At 42.0% G+C, this 22,024-nt stretch overlaps 1 protein-coding gene across 4 annotated transcripts in view; it reads right to left on the bottom strand.

The window, feature by feature from the left end:
* Positions 1-21,657, bottom strand: part of CHMP7 (charged multivesicular body protein 7) — a 33,687-nt gene extending 12,030 nt beyond the window's left edge. Inside the window, exons 1-3 of one of the 4 annotated variants that reach the window (XM_063816958.1) lie at positions 21,570-21,657; positions 2,748-3,486; positions 360-531 (exon numbers count right to left, since the gene is read on the bottom strand). In XM_063816958.1, coding sequence (XP_063673028.1) covers positions 360-531; positions 2,748-3,046 — 471 coding nt within the window. In that variant the 5' untranslated portion in view covers positions 3,047-3,486; positions 21,570-21,657. Of the gene's footprint in view, positions 1-359; positions 532-2,747; positions 3,487-5,897; positions 6,106-21,569 lie in introns of those variants that run through there. The other 3 variants (XM_001158823.8, XM_024345096.3, XM_063816959.1) reach the window with 3 other exon arrangements.
* Between the last annotated feature and the right edge of the window lie 367 nt (positions 21,658-22,024).

The following is a 22,024-nucleotide window of genomic DNA, read 5'->3' as shown; positions in this document are numbered from 1 at the left end:
GAGGTGGCAATGCTGAAAGCCACAAGGTCCTCAGGAATCCTGAGAAACTCTTGTCAGTAAACTACAGAAGGCAAAGCATTTCCTAAACTGCTGCTTAACATTAATCCCTACAGATACTAGAAAATAATCCACTGTTAACTGAAAATTCCGAGACAAAGGCTAACCCCTTGAAATGTACAAGTCCCACTAATGAATATATATACAAAGTGCAAGTACAAGGGAGAGCAGATAAACTCAGTTATCAACTCAGTAGCCATGTAAAAAAAGAGACGGTCTTTTTTCAAGAACGCACACAAGGGACGTGGAGGATGCTGTGATCACACCAGGTGACACCCAGACACCCCCTTCTGAGTACCCACCTTCAACAGCTCCACAGCGACAAGGACCTCCTCAGCTGGAACCTTATTATCTCCCAGCATGTTAGAAAGAGTCCACTTGAGAGGCTTCAGCAGGAAGACCCCAACCCCCCAGGAGATCCAGCTGCTGTCTACACTGGCCATGAAGTCTGACTCCCGCTGCAGCTCCCCTCGACTGCAGGGAAGAAAAAGAAGGGCGTGTAGTAGCACTTAATGCAATGTCCCATTCCAGTCTCCAGCTCCCCCTTTACCCTAAAAGAGGAATTTTATCATTATCATCACGACCATTTGTTAAGCACCTACGCTGTGCCAACAACACGCAGCATTGTTTATACTCCAGCTCTAAGCGTCACAACACTTCTGCATGGGAGGCGGTATTATGAGCATTTTAACGAATGAGAAAACTGAGGGACTCAGAAGGTAAGCAGAGAGGCCAAATCTACACCATGATAGGTCTGGAACCAAAAGGCAAGTGCTCCACTAAGACAACAGAAACACAGGCGGCTTCTGGGCCTTCGGTGAGATCTCCTTTTACAATTGGTGCTCAAAACAATAAAATGAAAATAAATCACTGTCAAGTGCAAGACATAAGAAAGAAAACAAAGATGTACAGAGAAGGACTTCTTGCTCTTCCAAGGCAAGGGTGAGGATACGATGTAACTATTTGGTGGTGCTGTTAACAGTAACAGCAGCTCAATTTATTAAATGCTTGCCGCGGGCCAGTCACTACGCTGAAGGCTATATAAGGAATATCTCTTCAAATCCTCACAATAAACCTAGGTACAATTATCATCACCATTTTAGAATTCGTCAAACTGATTGCTAAAGACAGCATAAAATTTGTGCAGGGCCACATAATTTAGCAAATGGCAGAGCCAGGATTCAGGCCTAGGCCAGCCGGCCCTCAAGCAAAAGCTGTTAACTATTAGGTTGGTGCAAAAGTAATTGTGATTTTTGACATTGCTTTTAATAGTAATACTATGCCACGTCGCCTCCGTGGAGAAGTATCACCCTCAGAAATTCTTCAGGACCCAGGCAAGCACCAGGAAGCTTCAGTGGAGCACCAGCAGTCAGGAGAAGAGACTTTAATACCACCATACAGGTATTAAAGTGTCTGAATTGGAAGTGGAAGATGATTCACTTCCAATACAGTAAGGAGGCCCATTCTGGTCTCATCCCTCACTGACTTCTTCAACTACTGTTTCTCCTGTTCCCTGCTTCAGGCATGAACGAAAACGGTTTCCACTGTATGCAATCTCAGAAAGCCTTGTTGGCCAGGTGCAGTGGCTCAACGCCTGTAATCCTAACACTTTGGGAGGCTGAGGTGGGAGGATCGCTTGAGTCCAGGAGTTCGAGACCATCCTGGACAATATCAATGTCCAGTCCAATGGGAAGGTACTGGAAACAAAAGTAGAGAAGGGAGATCTCTTAATCAGAAAGAGCAGCAAACTAAAAAAAAAAAAAAGACCAACCAAACAAAAAACATCAGAGTTGACTTTCTCCTTCCCTCACTGAGAGAGGTATCACGCTAGGCTGGTCTTAGAATGATAAGTACACTGAAGTGCAAATGACTTATCCAAAGACCAGGGATCCAGTCCCGGTATCACCTTTAACTAGCTGTGTAACTCTGAGTAAGTCACTTGATCTCTCTGAAACTCAGTTTCCTCTTCTGTCTGCTGAGGATAATTCTATCACCTCACCACAAGACCGCTGAGTGGGTCAAATGGTGCATGCAAAGTATCTGCATGCTGGGAAGTACTGTACATGTATTAGTTATCAATGTTACCCTCAGATACCGCCAAAACCGCACCTGTCGCACACGTATCTCCTACAGACCTTTTAAGGGCACCCAGATACTCAGCAAAGCCCTCATTCTCCTTCACGTCCTCTCTGCTCCAAAAAGCCTGTGCCAAGGACAAGCCAGACGAATGAGCTGTGCCAGGGGTTGTTGGCAAGATGCCTAAAGGCCTCTTCCCCACGAATGCCCGCTTTTTAGCTCTAACCTTCCCTAGGTTAATGAATCCTATCTCTTAGACCTTCTGCTCCACGGGCCATTCAAATTTGGAGGCCCTTAGGAAACAACAACATAACGGGGTCCCAGTCCAGGCAAATCACTGTCACCTCTGTTAGGCTGGCTTCTCTGGAACTCATCTAATCGGACTATCCCCGCCCCCGAATCTTCCCCCAGATCCCCTCTTCCTCTCCCTCCAAGCCTCCCTAGCCCAGCCTCCTTATTTTCCTTCTTCGCCTTCTGAACACACACTGGATGCCTTCTCTGGGCCAGACACGGGGCTGGGCGCAGTGCGCTGTGCAGAGAACAGGACCAGGGCCCGGCCCTCCGAGAGCTGCCCCCGCCCGCCCTCGCGGCCCTGGCCCCAGCCCGCCCCTCACCGCAGCAGGTCCTGCAGCACCGTGGCCAGCCCCAGCGGGACGCTCCCCTTGCGCTGAAAGGCCTCCTGCAAGTCCCGCAGACGCAGGCGCACCACCCCCTGGCGGCGGCTGTGGCTCAGCACCAACGGCGCCCAGAAGCCCATCTTGCTGTCCCAGTCGGTGCTGTTCACCTCGCGACTCCTCTTGAAAGCGGAGAACAGGAAGGACATGCGCTCCTCGTCCTCCTCCCACTCGGGGGGCAGAAGGCCCGCCGGGTCTCCCCCGGTTGGGGCCTCGGCCTCCCGCTCCGGGGACCACATCGGAACCCCAGCCCCGGCAAGTCTGCGAACACAAGCCTGGCCCTGATCCGCTTCCGCCCTCGTTCCCTCCCGGCTTCCGTTCCTTGACCACCTCCTTCTCGTTCACACGTCACCGCCGCCCTGAGCGTGAAATAAGTTCCATAAGTCTTCAAGACGCATGCGTTGCGCTGCCCTCCGTCAGCCAGGAGGCAGGATGATGAAGTTCTTTTCAGAGAGACACCGAGCGCTTGCGCCGACCCCTCCTCCCACGGTCTTTGTGCGGAAAGAAAGGCTTGCGCCTGCGCGGCAGGTGGCTGCACCTTACGTCCCCTTCAAGATTCTGGAGTTCGGCAAAGCGTTGTACAGCGGCTTCTGACCTGTGGCTTCAGAAAATGGAACTGGGGAATAGCCGCAGAGGGGCGACAGTGGTGCCCGGACCACCCGGATGGATCCGTGAATCTCTGTATAGAGGGAAATTTATATCAATGAATGCACAAACCAGAAAAGAAGAAAGATCTAAAATAACCTAAGATTCCACCTTGGGAATCTATAAGAAGAACAAATTAAGATCAAATTAAACAGAAGAGAAAAAATAATAAAAAGAGCAGAAATCAATGAAATTGAAAACAAACTCAAAAGATTATCAACAAAACCTAAAGCTGATTTTTTGAAAAGGTCAATGAAATTGATTAACCTCTAGCCTGGCTAACAAAGAGAAAAAACAAATACTCAATATCAGAAATGAAATAAGGGACATTACTGCAGATCCCATGGGCATGAAAATGATAATAAAGGAATACTATGAATAACTGTATGTCCACAAATTTGATAACCTAGACGAAATGGACACATTTCTTGAAAGCACACTCTGCCAAAACACACAAGAGGAAACAGACCACTTGAATATGTTTATATCTAATTAATTGAATCAATAATTAACAACATCCACACAGAAAGCATTAGGCCCAGATGGTTTCATTTGATAAGTTCTACCAAATATTTAAGAAAAAAGTTGTACCAGTTCTGTGCCATCTCTTTTATAAGATAGAAACAAAAGGAATACTTCGCAACTAATCCTATGAGGCAAGGATTACCCTAACGCCAAAACCACACAAAGACATTACAAGAAAGAAAAAACACAAAACAATATATCTTGTGAATATAGATGCAAAAATCATCAATAGAATGTTAGCAAATTGAAACCCACAATGTATCAGAAGAATTGTACACCAGGATAAAGTGGAATTTATTACAGCTAGGCAAGGCTAGTTCAATGTTCAAAAATCAATTAATATAATCCACCAACAGACTAAAGAAAAATCATATGATCATATTGCTAGATGCAGAAAAAGCATTTGACAAAATCCAACACCAGCTCATGATAAAAAGTCTCGGCACTCTAGGAATAGAGGGACACATCCTCCACTTGATAAAGAACATAAACAGGAACCTTACAGCCAACATAAGAATTAATGGTGAAAACCTAGATCGTTTTCCAGTGGAACCAGGAATAACACAAGAATGTCTGCTCACACCATTCCTAGTCAACACTGTACGGGAAATCCTAGCTAACACAGTTAGCCAAGAAAAAGAAATAAAAGTTGTACAGACTGAAGAGGAAGAAATAAAATGGTCTGTCTTTATAGAAGACATAATTATCCATGCAGAAAATTATGAAAGAATTGCCAAATCGATGTCCTGGAACTAAGAGGCAATGAGAACAAGATTGCAGATACAAAGTTAATATATAAAAGTCAATTCCCATATACCTATAATGATCAAATGGAATATGAAATTTAAAATGCAATACCATTTACATTAGCACCCCCCTATAAAACTTAGGTATAAATCTAACACGGTATATACAAATTCTACATAAGGAAAACTACAAAATTCTGATGAAAGAAATCTGTGAAGGACTAAATAAATACAGAGGCATTTTATATTCATGGACAGGAAAACTCAATATTATCAATATATCAGTTCTTCCCAAATTGATCTGTAGATCCAGTGAAATCCCAGTGAAAATCATGGCTAGTTATTTTGTGGATATCAACAAACTAATTCTAAAGTTTATGTGGAAAGGCAAAAGACCCAGAAGAGCCAACACAATATTGAACAAATAAGTCAGAGGACGGATACAACCCAACTTCAAGAATTACTATAAATCAACTGTAATCAAGATAGTGTGGTATTGGTTAAAGAATAAACAAATAGATAAATGGAACAGAATAGGAATCCCAGAAATAGGCACATGTAAATACAGTCAACTGACCTTTCGAAAAAAGAAAGGCAATACAATGGTTCAAAGAGTCTTTTCAACAATGAGCACTGGAACAACTGTACACCTACATGCAAAAACAAAAACAAATCCAGGTACAGATCTTACACCATTCACAAAAGCCAACTCAAATGGATCATGGACTTAAATGTAAAAACACAAAACAATAAAACTCCTAGAAGACAAAACATCTAGATGACCTTGGGCATCATGATTACTTTTTAGATACAACACAAAAAGCATAATCCATGAAAGGAATAATTGATAAATTAGACATTATTATTATTATTATTATTATTATTTGCTTTCTGAAAGACACTGTGAAGAGAATGTGAAGATAAGCCACAGACTGGTAGAAACTATTTGCAAAAGACATCTCTGATAAAGGACTGTTACCCAAAACACACGAAGAACTCTTAAGACTCAAAAAAAAAGAAAAAGAATAACCCAGTTAAAACATGGATAAAAGATCTGAGCAGACCTCTCACCAAAGAAGATATACCAACGGCAAATAAGTATATGATAATATGCCCAACATCATATGTCATTGGGGAACAGCAAATTAGACAAGAATAGCATACTACTACACACCTATTAGAATGGTGAAAATCCAAAACACTGACCCAACCAAATGCTGGTGAGGATGCAGAGCAACAGGAACTCTCTTTCATTGCTGGTGGAAATGCAAACTGGTACAGCTACCATAAGGTTGGCCAAGAGACAGGACGAGTATACTCAAAGTCAGGCAAGCAAGTTTATTGACCTGCCGGCCTGCTGCATAACAGTCAGAGGAGGCAGCCCAGGGTGTTTAAGGTGAGGGACTTATATAGGGCTTTGAGGGCCTAGGGGCTTTCTAAGGTTAGTCTACATCCTGCAGTTGTTTGTCACTTCTTGCCCCACCTGGCTTAGAGTACCAGGATGTGGTTTGGCCTGGGGGTGGATACAGCTGTACCTAAGTTCTGGTAACTTGGAGTAGGGGCAGCATCTCAGAAGAAATAAGCTGCAGGGCATTTAGGGGAGGGGGCTTGCTGCGTTCTTCTGGGGACAGGTTGTCTCTAAGAGCTACTTTGGAAGACAGTTTGGTCGTTTTTCACAAAATTAAACATTCTCTTCCCATGCAAGTTTACTTATAGTTTAACTTTGAAACAAAGTATAACAGTCCTTTCCCAAAACAAAACTCCTTACTGCCTGTGGACTAGACTGCCTAGACTGCCACAAGATTAGAAGTTATGGTAATTTTACTAAATCAAGATGTAGCTATTTTCATTAAACCAATATCAATGTCTTATTTATTAATGGTTACATGAGCAGAGATCATTCTGTCTTGGGCTGGGTTTATAGCCTGTGCCAAATTTTGACACCTTATAGTATTTGGCAGGGTTAAGTATGAAATTGCTTGATTAATAAATGCAAATAAAAATGTATGCTGGCAATTCCTAAGACATTTCTAATATTACTTTACCAATAATTTTAAAGATAGCTTATTTATTAAAGATTTTACTTAAGTCACATAACTTGAAAAAGCATTTGACTAGCCTTTCCTTTTTCTAATAAAGTATTTGATGTAAATGCTTTTATTTTTTAAGACAATTAATTAGAGCTCTTTGATATATTTTCAGGAGTGCAACATTGTATACATAACACATAAATACATAGATGTATTAGGCATGCTGATAGAAGAAGTACATCTTACAGATTCATAAAAACCTTTTTTCTTTATCTTAGACTTTCAGATTCTTGATAACCTGTTTCACAATGCTAGGCAGTAGTCAGCTAAATAGTCTTAAATTTGCATATTAAAGGAAACAACTCAGGTGAAAGTCAGACAGCAAAATTTACGTTATAAGGTCTGAAGAGAAACTCTGGTGAGCTAGAGGGAAATTAAAACAGATTTAATTGCCAATTGAACATAAAATTATAGAAATTTATCACTGGATTGTATAAGGAGACCACTGTTATTTAGATAGGGACTACCAATTCTTTTTTAACAGGATCTCTGAGCTCTGGGCAGAGCCCACACTGAATCCTGGGTCTCCAGAAAGGGAGAATTATTATGAGGCTAGACCACATGATGCTTTTACAGTGCACTTAAAACGTTTTTGTAAACAAAGCATTTCTAAGTGTCTAAACTATACTCTTTCTTAAAAACCCAAGAGTAGCCTCTGTTGCAATAACTATTTTAGTAAAAAAAAAAAAAAAATCGAGTGGAAACAGAATTGAGTCAATTGAGAACAAAAAAAGTTTTTGCTCAAAAAAAGACAAGGTCCTAGCAGAGAAAAACAAAAACAAAACCATGAAGGCCTTTTAAATACGAACATGCACTTATGCACACATACACATACACATACATTTTAAATATTAGCTTTTAATTAAGTTGACTTTTAACTATTGAGTGTCTTTAAAAATAAAAAATCTTGGGCTGGGTGCAGTGGCTCATGCCTGTAATCCCAGGACTTTGGGAGGCCCAGGCGGGTGGATCATGAGGTCAGGAGATGGAGACCATCCTGGCTAACATGGTGAAACCCCGTCTCCACTAAAAATACAAAAATTAGCCGAGTGTGGTGGCACGCGCCTGTAGTCCCAGCTACTCAGGAGGCTGAGGCAGGAGAATCGCTTGAACCCGGGAGGCAGAGTTTGCAGTGAGCCAAGATCGTGCCACTGCACTCCAGCCTGGCGACAGAGCAAGACTCTGTCTCGAAAAAAAAAATTCAAAATTTTATTATTATATTTCAGCTAGGACAAATTGCTGCTATTTCAGAAGTACCAAGTATTGGTCCGGCGCGGTGGCTCACACCTGTAATCCCAGCACTTTGGGAGGCCGACGCTGGTGGATCACCTGAGCTCAGGAGTTCGAGACCAGCTTGACCAACATGGAGAAACCCCATCTCTACTAAGAAATACAAAAGGTGCATGCCTATAATCCCAGCTACTCGGGAGGCTGAGGCAGGAGAATTGCTTGAACCCGGGAGGCGGAGGTTACGGTGAGCTGAGACCACGCCATTGGACTCCAGCCTGGGCAACAAGAACGGAACTCTGTCTCAAAAAAAAAAAAAAAAAAAAGCAGAAGTACCAACTATCAAACCAGAAAGGACTTGATTTAGGAACCAAACTTAGGCTGTCATGAAGACAGGAGAAAAAAAAGGCAGAACCTTAGCTATTGAACTGCAGAGTAGGGGGACAGCCATTGCTTTCAGTTTGGCCTGGTTAGCAAAAAGGAGGCTTTGTTATGTAAATAAAACCCCTTAAGTAATAAAAATAAAACATTTTTCTTGCCGGCCGGGTGCGGTGGCTCAAGCCAGTAATCCCAGCACTTTGGGAGGCCGAGGCAGGCAGATCACCAGGTCAGGAGATCCAGACCATCCTGGCTAACACGGTGAAACCCCGTCTCTACCAAAAAATACAAAAAAATTAGCCAGGCGTAGTGGCAGGTGCCTTAGTCCCAGCTACTCGGGAGGCTGAGCAGGAGAATGGCGTGAACCCGGGAGGCAGAGCTTGCAGTGAGCCGAGATCGCGCCACTGCACTCCAGCCCGGGCGACAGAGAGCGACTCCGTCTCAAAAAAAAAAACAAAAAGTTTTTATTTATTTTTTTTCTTTTGTTGGCCGTTTTTCTCCCCTCACTATACCACCTTTTTTTGTGTATGGGAATTTAGCCACTTTAGAGGCCTTGTTCCCCATAATTTGGAACTTTCCTTCGGATTTGATTGAGTTGGATAGAGTTGGTCAAACCCAATGGGAGAAAGACTGAAACAACAAAAACAGAAACAAATAAACATCAACAACAACAAAAAAGTTAAGCAAAACAAACAATCTCACAACTTAACATAATTCCTGAGCACTCTAATGGTAAGGAGAAATAAAGACCAGCTGGTTTTTAATCTTAACTTTAGCCAAGATAAACCCCAATTCAGTTGCTTATCTAGGAATGGATCTCAGGCTGTAGACCACTCTCTACCATCCTAGAAGCAGAAAAACAAACAAAACAACAACAACAACAACAACAAACTCACCTTCCCTTTTGGAAGTGAGCTCAAACTCCATAAAGGAGTTACCTATCTTCCATCATCATGGAAGCAGGAAAACTTGCCTTTCTTGTTGGAAGCAAGTAAAACTCCAAAAAAAAAAAAAAGTTGTATAGCAAAATAAACTTTAGATTTCAACCAAATTGGGAAGATCAGTAATTCTCTTGGTGGGGCGGAGGGGTGAGGGGCGGGTTGCTCTCAGACCTCAGCAAATTGTCCCATAGGTTTGAGCCTTAAAGTAAGCTCATGCTGGTACCAAGCACCAATAGGTGCTTGTCAAATCTAGCTTGTCAGAGGCTAGATTTGTCAGAGGTGGGGAGCATTCCACTCAGAATCCCTTTATGGTTATTAAATACGGGCCCAGAATATCTGAGACAGGTCTCAGTTAATTTAGAAAGTTTATTTTGCTGGCCGGGCGCGGTGGCTCACGCCTGTAATCCCAGCACTTTGGGAGGCCAAGGTGGGCAGATCACCAGGTCAGGAGATCGAGACCATCCTGGCTAAGACGGTGAAACCACGTCTCTACTAAAAATACAAAAAATTAGCTGGGCATGGTGGCAGGTGCCTGTAGTCCCAGCTACTCGGGAGGCTGAGGCAGGAGAATGGCGTGAACCTGGGAGGCAGAGCTTGCAGTGAGCGGAGATCACACCACTGCACTCCAGCCTGGGCAACAGAGCAAGACTCCATCTCAAAAAAAAAAAAAAAAAAAGGTTTATTTTGCAAAGCTGAAGACGTGTGCTCATGACACAGACTCAGGAAGGCCTGAGGACATGTGCCCAAGGAGGTCAGGGCACAGCTTGGTTTTACACATTTTAGGGAGACATGAGATATCAATCAATATATGTAAGAAGTACATTGGTTTGGTCTGGAAAGATAGGACAACTTGAAGCAAAGGCAGGAAAACTAAAAGCGGAAAAGGGATGTATTAGTCAGGGTTATCTTACAGGGATAGAACTAACAGGATATATATAAAGAGGAGTCTCTTAAGTATTAACTTACACGATCATAAGTCCCACAATAGGCTGTATGCAAGCTGAGGAGCAAGGAGTGTCAGTCCAAGTCCCAAAACTGAAGAACTTGGAGTCAGATGTTCATGTTCAAGGGCAGGAAGCAGCCAGCACAGGAGAAAGATGTACGTTGGGAGGCTAGGCCCATCTCTCCTGTTCATGTTTTTCTGCCTGCTTTATATTCACTGGAAGCTGATTAGATTGTGCCCACCAGATTAAGGGTGGATCTGCCTTCCCCAGCCCACCGACTCAAATGTTAATCTCTTTTGGCAACACCCACACAGACACCCCCAGGATGAATACTTTGTATCCCTCAATCCAATCAAGTGGACAGGCAGTATTAATCATCACAGAGGGCTTCCAGGTCACAGATAGGTGAGAGATAAACGGTTGCATTTTTCTGAGTTTCCGATTAGCCTTTCCAAAGGAGACAATCAGATATGCATTTATCACAGTGAGCAGAGGGATAACTTTGAATAGAATGGGAGTCAGGTTTTGCCCTAAGCAGTTCCCAGCTTGAATTTTCACTTTAGCTTAGTGATTTTGGGGGCCCAAGATATTTTCCTTTCACAAAGGATACCCAAAAATGTGGAAGCGACTTCAGAAGTGGGTAACAGGCATAGGTTGAAACAGTTTGGAGGGCTCAGAAGAAGACAGGAAGATGTGGGAAAGTTTGGAACTTCCTAGGCACTTGTTGAATAACTTTGACCAAAATGCTGATAGTAATATATGGACAATGACGTCCAGGCTAAGGTGGTCTCAGATGGAGGTGAGAAACTTGATGGAACTGGAGTAAAGGTCACTCTTGCTATGCAAAGAGACTGGCATCATTTTGCCCCTGCCCTAGAGATTTGTGGAACTTTGAACTTGAGAGTCATGATTTAGGGTATCTGGAGGAAGAAATTTCTAAATGGCAAAGCATTCAAAAGGAAGTAGAGCATAAAAGTTTGGGAAATTTGCAGACTGACATTTCAATAGAAAAGAAAATCTCATTTTCTGAGGAGAAATTCAAGCTGGCTGCAGGAAGTTGCATAAGTAACGAGGAGCCAAATGTTAATCACCAAGACCATGGGGAAAATGTCTTCATGTCTGCAGGGCATATCAGAGGTCTTCATGGCAGCCTCTCCCATCACAGACCTGGAGGCCTAGGAGGAAAAATTGGTTTCCTGGGCCAGGCCCAGGGTCCCCCTGCTGTTTGCAGCCTTAGGACTTGGTGCCCTGCAACCCAGCCACTCCAGCCATGACTAAAGGGGGCCAATGTACAGCATGGGTCATGGCTTCAGAGGGTGCAAGCCCCAATCCTTGCCAGCTTCCACATGGTGTTGGTCCTGCAGGTGTGCAGAAGACAAGAATTGAGGTTTGGAAACCTCCGCCTAGATTTCAGAGGATGTATGGAAATGCCTGGATGTCCAGGCAGAAGTGTGTTGCAGGGTGGAGTCCTCATGGAGAACCTCTGCTAGGGCAGTGCAGAAGGGAAATGTGGGGTCAGAGCTCCCATACAGAATCCCCACTGGGGTGCTGCATAGTGAATCTATGAGAAGAGAGCCACCATCCTTCAGACCCCAGAATGGTAGATCCACCAACAGCTTGCACTATGCAACTGGAAAAGCCACAGACACTCAACACCAGCTTGTGAAAGCAGCCAGGACAAGGGGGTGTACCCTGCAAAGCCACAGGGGCAGAGCTGCCCAAGGCCTTGGGAGCCCACCTCTTGCACCAGCATGACGTGGATGTGAGACATCAAGTCAAAGGAGATAATTTTGAAACTTTAAGGTTTAATGACAGCCCTACTGGATTTCGGACTTGCATGGGGCCTGTGGCCCCTTTGTTTTGGCCAATGTCTCCCATTTGGAATGGGTGTATTTACTGAATGCCTATACCCCCTTGTATCTAGGAAGTAACTAGTTAGCTTTTAATTTTACAGACTCATAGGTGGAAGGAACTTAACTTGTCTCAGATGAGACTTTGGACTTGGACTTCTGATTTAGTGCTGAAATGAGTTAAGACTGTTGCCAGGGCATGATTATGTGTTTTGAAATGTGAGGACATGAAATTTGGGAGGGGCCAGCAGTGGAATGACATGGTTTAGCTGTGTCCCCACCCAAATCTCATCTTTATTTGTAATGAGAGGTAGTTTAATCATGGGGGTGGTTACCCTCATGCTGTTCTCATGATGATGAGTAAGTTCTCATGAGATCTGATGGTTTATAAAGGGCTTTTCCCCCTCTTTGCTCTGCACTTCTCCTTGCCTGCTGCCATATAAAATGTGCCTTTGCTTCTCCTTTGCCTTCTGCCATGATGGCAAGGTCTCCTCAGCCATGTGGAACTGTGAGTCAATTAAACCTCTTTACTTTATAAATTATCCCATCTTGGGTATGTCTTTATTAGCAGCATGAGAACAGACTAATACAAATGGTTTAGCACCATCCCATGGTGATAAGTGAGTTCTTGCTCAGTTAGTTCGTGCAAGATCTAGTCGTTTCAAAGGTTATAGCATCTCTCTCCTTTCTCTCTTGCTCCCACTCTCACCAAATAATGTGCCTGCTCTCACTTCACCTTCCCCCCCATGAATAAAAGCTCCCGAAGGCTTCACAGAAGCCAAGCAGATGCCAGCGTTGTGCTTGTACAGCCTGAAGAACTATGAGCTAATTAAACCTTTCTTTATAAATTACCCATATAGCAATGCAAAAATGGCCTAACACAAGTGGTTATGAGATCTGTGTCAAAAATCATTTGACCGTATTTGTGAGGGTTTAATTTTGGGCAGTTTATACTATTCCATTGGTCTATATGTCTGTCTTTCTGCCAGTAGCACACTACTTTGATTCTTATAGCTTTAGTTAAGTTTTGAAAAGAGGAAGTATGAATCCTCCAGCTTTGTTCTTCTTTTTCAAGGTTGTTTTGGCTGTTTAGAGTTCTTGAGATTCCATATAAATTTTAGGATGGATCTTTCTATTTCTGCAAAAATACATCATTGGTATCTGGAATGTGATCACATTGAATCTGTAGATTGCTTTGAGTAGTGTTGGCATCTTAAGTCTTCCAATCCATGAACACAGACTGTCCTTCCATTTATTGATGTTTTCTTTAATTTCTTTCAGGAACATTTTGTAGTTTTCAGTGTACAAGTTATTTGCCTTGTTGGTGAAGTCTATTCCTAAGTATTTTTATCATGCCATTGTAAATGGAATTGCTTTCTTAATTTTCTTTTCAGATTGTTTATTGTTGGTGAATAGAAAAGGAACTGATTTCTGTGTATTGATTTTTTCTGCAACTTTTCCAAATTTGTTTATTCATTCTAATAAATGTTTGTGAAATCTTTAGGGTTTTCTATGTATAAGATCATGGCAGCTGCAAATAGAGATAATTTTATGTCTTCCTTTCAAATTTGAATGAGCATATTTCTCTTTCTGGCATAACTGCTCTGACTAAGACTTCTAGTACTATCTTGAATAGAAGTGGTGAAAGCAGGCATCCATGTCTTGATCCTAATCTTAGACAAAAATCTTTTAGTCTTTCATCCTTATGTTGGTTTTCATTTTTCAAATATGTTTTTCATTATGTCTATCTAGTTTCCTTCTATTCCTAGTTTGTTGAGCATTTTTATCATGAGACAGTATTGAATTTTGTCAAATGCTTTTTCTGCATCAGTTGAGATGAGTATGGGCAACAAGGAGACCTTGTCTATACTAAAAAAAAAAAAAAAAAATAGCCAGGCATGGTGGCACACCTATAGTCCCAACTCCTGGGGAGACTGAAGTAGGAGGCTTGCCTGAGCCCAGGAGGTGGAGGCTGCAGTGAGCTATGATCAAGCCTCTGCACTCCAGCCTGGGCAACAAAGTGAAACGCTGTCCCAAAAACAAAACAAACAAACCAAAAGAGATGAGGATTATGTGGTTTCTGTCCTTCATTCTGTTAATGTGCTGTATTACTTTGATTTTCTTATGTTGAACCATGTCAGCATTCCAGCAATAAATCCCGCTTGATTATGGTGTATAATCCTTTTTTTTTTTTTTTTTGAGATGGAGTCTCGACTCATTTTGCCCAGGCTGGAGTGCAGTGGCACAATCTCAGTTCACTGCAACCTCCCTTTCCCAGGTTCAAGTAATTCTCCTGCCTCAGCCTCCTCAGTAGCTGGCATTATAGGCACCCGCCACCAAGCACGGCTAATTTTTTTTTTTTTTTTTTTTCTGAGACAGAGTCTTGCTCTGTCGCCCAGGCTGGAGTGCAGTGGTGCGATCTTGGCTCACTGCAAGCTCCGCCTCCCAGGTTCACGCTGTTCTCCTGCCTCAGCCTCCCGAGTAGCTGGGACTAAGGCGCCCACGACCACGCCCGGCTACTTTTTCTATTTTTTAGTAGAGACGGGGTTTCACCGTGTCAGCCAGGATGGTGTCCATCTCCCGACCTCGTGATCCGCCCGCCTCGGCCTCCCAAAGTGCTAGGATTACAGGTGTGAGCCACCACGTCCGGCTCTTTTTTTTTTTTTTTTTTTTGAGATGGAGTTTCACTCCTGTTGCCCAGGCTGGAGTGCAATGGCATGATCACAGCTCACCACAACCTCTGCCTCGTGGGTTCAAGAGATTCTCCTGCCTCAGTCTCCCAAGTAGCTGGGATCACAGGTGCATGCCCACCGGGCCCGGCTAATTTTGTATTTTTAGTAGAGACTGGGTTTCTCTATGTTGGTCAGGCTGGTCTTGAACTCCTGACCTCAGGTGATCCGCCAGCCTCGGCCTCTCAAAGTGCTGGGATTACAGGTGTGAGCCACCGCGCCCAGCCTAATTTTTGTATTTTTAGTAGAGATGGAGTTTTGCCATGTTGGCCAGGCTGGTCTCAAACTCCTGACTTCAGGTGATCCACCCGCCTCAGCCTCCCAAAGTGCTGGGAGTATAGGCGTGAGCCACTGCGCCCGACCGGTGTATAATACTTTTTTAAATGTTTGATTCAGAACCAGGCATGGTGGCTCACACCTATCATCTCCGTCCTTTGGGAAGCCGAAGCAGGAGGATTGCTTGAGCCCAAGAGTTTGAGACTAGCCTGGGCAACACAGCAAGACCCCATTTCTACAAAAAAACAAGAAATTAGCTGGGCGTGGTGACAGGCAGCTAAAGTCCCAGTGACTTGGGAGGCTGAGGCGAGGGGATAACTTGAGCCCAGGAGTTCAAGGCTGCAGTGAGCTATGATCACACCACTGCACTCCAGCGTGGTGACAGAGCAAGACTGTCTTTAATAAATAAATAAATAATAAATAAAAATCTGTAAATGTTAGTTTCAGTTTGTTATTATTTTGTTGAAGATTTTTGCAGCAAAATTTATAAGGGATATTGGTCTGTAGTTTTCTTTCTTGTAGTATCTTTGCCTGACTTTGGTGTAAGGACAATTCCGGCCTCATAGAATCAGTTAGGAAGGGTTCCCTCCTTTTCACATCTTTGAGAAAACTTGGGGTTGATTTTTCTCTTTTTCTTTTTTTTTTTTTTGAGACGGAGTCACTCTCTGTCACCAGGCTGGAGTGCAGTGGCGCAATCTCGGCTCACTGCAACCTCCGCCTCCTGGGTTCAAGCGATTCTCCTGCCTCATCCTCCCGAGTTGCTGGGACTATAGGCACGCACCACCACGACCGGCTAATTTTTGTATTTTTGGTAGAGACAGGGTTTCACCATGTTGGCCAGGATGTCTGGATCCCTTGACCTTGTGATCTGCCCACCTTGGCCTCTTAAAGTGCTGGGATTACAGGCATGAGCCACCGTGCCCAGCCGATTTTTCTTTAAATATTTGGCTGGACACAAATCTGGTCCAGGGAAGTTTTTGATTGTTGATTCAATCTCCTTCCAGTTATGTCTGTTCCAATTTTCTATTTCATTATAAATCAGTCTTGGTAGGTTGTGTGTTTCTAGGAATTTGTTCATTTTAGCTAGATAAATGTGTTTTCTTGGCATACACTTTTTCATAGTACTCTCTTCTAACCCTTTTTATTCCTGTAGAATCAGCAATAATGTCCCACTTTCATTTCTGATTTTAGTAATTTGAGGATTCTTATTTTTTAATAAATCAAGCCAAAGATTTCTCCATTTTGTTAATCTTTTCAAAGAATCAACTTTTGGGCTTATTGATTTTCTTTACTGTTTTCCTATTCTCTTTTTAAAATAATCTCTCCTCTATTTTTTTTTTATTTCCTTCTTTCCGCTACCTTGGATTTAGTTTATTCTTCCTTTCCTAGTTTCTTAATGTGTAGATTGTTTATTTTAGGTCTTTTTTCCTTTTTGATATAAGCATTTACCATGATAACATTTCCTCTTAGCACTGCTTTTACTACATCCCGTAAGTTTTAGTATGTTGTGTTTTTTGCTTCACTTATCTCCAGATCTTTTCTAATTTCTTGTATGAGTTCCTCTTTGACTCGTTGGTTATTTAAAAGCTTGTTGATTTCTACGTGTTTGAGGAGTTTACTCTTTTCCTTCTGATACCGATTTCTAGTGTCATATTGTGATCAGAAGAGATACTTTCAGTTATTTTAAATTTATAAAGAATTACTCTGTGGTCTAACTTATGGTTTATCCTGGAGAATATTCCATGTATCTTTGAGAAAAATTGTATGCTTCTGTTTGTGGTGAACTGTTTTCTATGTCTTTTAGTTTCCATTAGTATATAGTGATGTCCAAGTACGCTACATCCTTATTGATCTTCATTCTGATGGTTCTATTTTTGAAAGTGGGACAACTGAAGTCTCCAACTATTATTATAGTAGTGCAAATTTCTGCCTTCAATTCTGTTTATTTCCTGTATTATGAACATGATGGATTGGATAAAAGGAATTTAGTGAAACAGAACTTTTAGTAGGAGGTTTTATTTCTGACTAGGAGTTACGGAGTGTTTACTGTGTGCTGTAGCTATTGTTGTCATAGACTAAAATTTCTTTTTCTTTTTTTTCTTTTTTTGAGACGGAGTATCCCTCTGTCGCTCAGGCTGGAGTGCAGTGGCTCGATCTCTGCTCACTGCAACTTCCACTTCCTGGGTTCAAGCAGTTCTCCTGCCTCAGCCTCCTGAGTAGCTGGGATTACAGGCATGCGCCACCATGTCCGGCCAATTTTTTTTTTTTTTGTATTTTTAGTAGAGACGGGGTTTCAGCATGTTGGTCAGGCTGGTCTCAAACTGCTGACCTCGTGATCCGCCCGCCTTGGCCTCCCAAAGTGCTGGGATTACAGGTGGGAGCCACCGTGCCCGGCCGTCATAGGCTAAAATTTCCTCTGTAGTCTTTTTTTTTTTTTTTTCCTTTTTTGTCTTCCCTATTGTCTTCGGGTTTTCTTTAAGATTTCTTTGTAAATAAGGTCTGAGACATTCCCCATTTCACTTTCTTCCACTCTCTTCTCCCCTCCTACCTTCTTTCTCCTAATTATCCTAAGCATTTTATTCCCCAAACTAAAAATACAGGCTCTTGGGGATAGAATTATTATTTTTTCTTTTTTTTGAGACGGAGTCTCGCTCTGTCACCCAGGCTGGAGTGCAGTGGTGCAATCTCGGCTCACTGCAAGCTCCACCTGCCGGTTTCATGCCATTCTCCTGCCTCAGCCTCCCGAGTAGCTGGGACTACAGGCACCCGCCACCACGCCCAGCTAATTTTTTTGTATTTGCAGTAGAGACAGGGTTTCACCGTGTTAGCCAGGATGGTCCCGATCTCCTGACGTTGTGATCTGCCTGCCTCGGCCTCCCAAAGTGCTGGGATCACAGGCGTGAGCCACCGCGCCCGGCTGATAGAATCATTTTTAATAGGCCCTGCCAAATCACATTTTATTACAGTTGTTTTACTGTCTCCCTACTAGTGTGCAAGTCCCCTAGATCAGGTACTGCAGATTTTAATCTTTGCATACATTTTGCCTGGTATGTAATCAATTTTCGATAAATACTTGTGAAATTATTGTATGCAGGAGCTCATAAACATTTTCTGTTATTGTTACTCTTCATTAGATAACTCACTCCTGGCCGGGCACAATGGCTCACGTCTGTAATCCCAGTAATTCTGAAGGTTGAGGCAGGCTGATCACTTGAGCTCAAGAACTCAAGACCAGCCTGGGCAACACAGCAAAACCTTGTCCCTAGAAAAAGTACAAAAATTAGCTGGGCTTGGTGGCCCATGACTGTAGTCCCAGCTACTCAGGAGGCTGAGGTGGGAGGATCTCTCGAGCACAGTAGGTCAAGGCTTCAATGAGTCATGATTGCACCACTGCACTCCAGCCTGGGTGACAGAGTGAGACCCTATCCCAAAAAACAAAACCCAAACCATAAAAACCTCATTCTTCTAGGTAGAGTTTCTGTCTTCACAGTGGTTTTTAATGCTGATTCATAATAGAATCTCTTTTAAGGAGCTACAAAATATATGTTGGGTCTACAGAAAAGATTGTTGACATGAGTGGAAGATAAGCTATTTCAGCATACATATGATAACTATAAAACAAGAACCAAATGGACATTTTAGAACTGAAAATTCCACTCTCTGAGATGAAAAATTTATTTGGACTTTCTTAAGAGAGATTGAACATTACAGAAGAAAGAATGAGTGAACTTGAAAAGAGATCAATAGATATCATTCCATCTGAAGTGCAAGGGAAAATGAAACTGAAAGAAAACAAGGAAGCGAGTCTCCGTGACACATGGTACAATATCATGCAGTACACACGGAACCAGAACCAAGAAGAAATGGCTGGAAAAGATGAAAGAAAAAAAAAGTTGATATATTCTCAAATGTAGTGAAAAAACATCAATTTATAGATTCAAAAAGTTCATAAACCCCTCATAAAAATAAATGTAAAGAAAACCCTACCTGGACACATCATAGTCATCATACAGAGCAAATTTTGTGCATTCACAGGTAACAAAGATATGAACGACAGCTGACTCAAAACAATAGAGGCTCAGGATGTGTGAAATGGTGAAAGAAAGCTGTTGACTCACTATTCACACTCATTGAGAATATCCTTTAAAAACAGTAAGTGAAGACATTGTGGCAGATTGAACTTTCCAAATTTCACCACAACAGCAAATGTAACCAGAATAAACAATCCAATTAAAAGGCAGAGTTTCCCCAACTAGAAAAAAAAAAGCAAGCTGAAACTATTAACTGTCTAAAATATATGCACCTTAAATATAAAGCTTCAGATAGATTGAAAGTAAAAGATGGAGGCCGGGCATGGTGGCTCATGCCTGTAATCTCAGCACTTTGGGAGGCCGAGGTTGGCGGATCACTTGAGGTCAGGAGTTCAAGACCAGCCTGGTCAACATGGTAAAACCTCGCCTCTGCTGAAAATACAAAAATTAGCTGAGCATGGTGGCAGGTGCCTGTAATCCCAGCTACTCGGGAGGCTGAGGCAGGAGAATCACTTGAACCTGGTAGGCGGAGGTTGCAGTGAGCCAAGATGGTGCCTCTGCATTCTAGCCTGGGCAACAGAGCAAGACTGTCAAAAAAAAAAAAAAAAAGAAAAATCAATGAAGTCACAGATAATCTGAAAAAATTATCAACCACCTTGACCTAGTAAACATTCATAGAATACTATACCCAACAACTGTAGAATGTTCATTCTTTTTGAGTGCACATAGTATGTTTACTAAGGTAGACCCTATTCTGGGCCTACGAAGAGTCTTAATAAATTTAAAAGGATTGAAATCATACAGAACACTTTCTTTAGTTGCAGTGAAATTGAATTAGAAGTCAATAAGACATACAAAAAAGACTTTCATATTTGCAGTTTAAACCACCATGGGTCAGAGGAGAAAGCCTGTAGAAATCAGAAAATATTTCAAACTAAATGATGATGCAAAATATCAAAATTTATAGGACATAACTACAGCAGGACATAGAGAGTATGAGTGCTCGTATTAGTAAACAAAAAAGGATAGAAATCAATGATCTAGGTTTCCACTTAAAAGCTAAAGAAAGAAGAGCAGGCTGGGAACAATGGCTCACTCCTGTAATCCCAGCACTTTGGGAGGCTGAGGAGGGCGGATCATAAGGTCGGGAGATTGAGACCATCTTGGCTAACGTGGTGAAACCCTGTCTCTACTAAAAATACCAAAAAAAAAAAAAATTAGCCGGGCGTGGTGGCAGGCGCCTGTAGTCCTAGCTACTGGGGAGGCTGAGGCAGGAGAATCGCTTGAACCTGGGAGGCAGAGGTTGCAGTGAGTCAAGATCACCCCACTGCACTCCAGCCTGGGCGACAGAGTGAGACTCTGTCTCAAAAAAATTAGAAAAAAAAAAAAAAGAGCAATATAAACCCAGAATAAGTATAAGAAAGGCAATAATGAGAGAAAATCTATAGAATAGAAAACAGAAAAACCCTGAAAGTAATAAAGTTAACATAGACATTATGGCTATTTGAAAAGAATAATAAATCATTAGCGAAACTCATCAAAGAGAGAGAGACAAAACTAAGTTATCAAAATAAAAGAGAGGACATCACTATGATTGCTAAGGATAATAAGGGAATATTGTGAGCAACTTTATGCCAATATATTTAAGAACTCAGATAAAAGAGAAAAATGACTTGAAAATTTTTACTTGCCAAAAGAGATATATAAAATAATAGAAAATCTGAAAAACTCATATCTATTATAGGATTTGAATTTATTATCAAAAACCTTCAGACACATACATACCCCAAAAGAGAAACAACAAAAATTATCACCAAGTCCAGATGGTGTTACTGGTGAATGGTATCAAACATTGAAAGAAGAAATAATGCCAATCTTATAAGACTCTCAGGAAACTGAGTTTATTTTATGAAGCCAGAATAATGAGTATACCCAAACTTAGAAAGACATTACAGAAAAAGACAATGATAAATCAATATCTCTCATGAATACAGACACAAAAATATGCTTAAGAAAGTATTAGCAAATCAAACCTAGCAATATGTAAAAAAGATAATACATCATGACAAGTGAAATTTAACCCAGGAATTCAAGGTAGGTGCAACATTTGAAAGTCAATTTGATTAAACATTTGAATAGCATAAAAGAGAAAAACAATATAATCATCTCAGTAGATGCCAAAAAATAACATTTGATACGTTTCAGTGTGTCAAACGTTATTGTTTATTGTTATATTTCACATTCTATTATTAATGGTAAAAACAGCAAAGTAGAAATGAAAGGGAATTTGATCTGGTAAAGGGCATTGTCTCACTCCATTTCCTGCTGCTATAACCAAATACCACAGACTGGGCAACTTATAAAGAAATTTATTTCTTACAGTTCTTGAGGCTGGGAAGTCCAAGAGCATGAAGCTGTCCTCTGGTGAGGGTCACCACACAACAGAAGAGCAGAAGGCCGAAGCAGGCCTAGGCGAGAGAGAGGGAGGAAATCATGCCAAACTCATTATTTTTTATCAGGAACCCACACGGATGAAAATTAACCCAGTCCTGAGACAATAGCGTTAATCCATTCATGAAGATGGAGCCCTCATAAGCTAAATCACCTCTTAAAGGCCCCACCTCCCTGGTCAACATGGTGAAACCCCATCTCTACTACAAATACAAAAATTAGCTGGGTGTGGTGGTGGTGCATGCCTGTAATGCCAGCTACTGGGGAGGCTGAGGCAGGAAAATCGCTTGAACCCAGAGACAGAGGTTGCAGTGAGCCGAGATCGCGCCACTGCAGTCTAGCTTGGGCAACACAGCGAGATTCATCTAAAAAAAAAAAAAAAGT

This window comes from Pan troglodytes, chromosome 7, assembly GCF_028858775.2.
Source record: "Pan troglodytes isolate AG18354 chromosome 7, NHGRI_mPanTro3-v2.0_pri, whole genome shotgun sequence".
NCBI classification, from domain to species: domain Eukaryota; kingdom Metazoa; phylum Chordata; class Mammalia; order Primates; family Hominidae; genus Pan; species Pan troglodytes.
The sequence above is the reverse complement of the archived record's forward strand: the minus strand, read 5'-3'. Positions and strand labels throughout refer to the sequence as shown.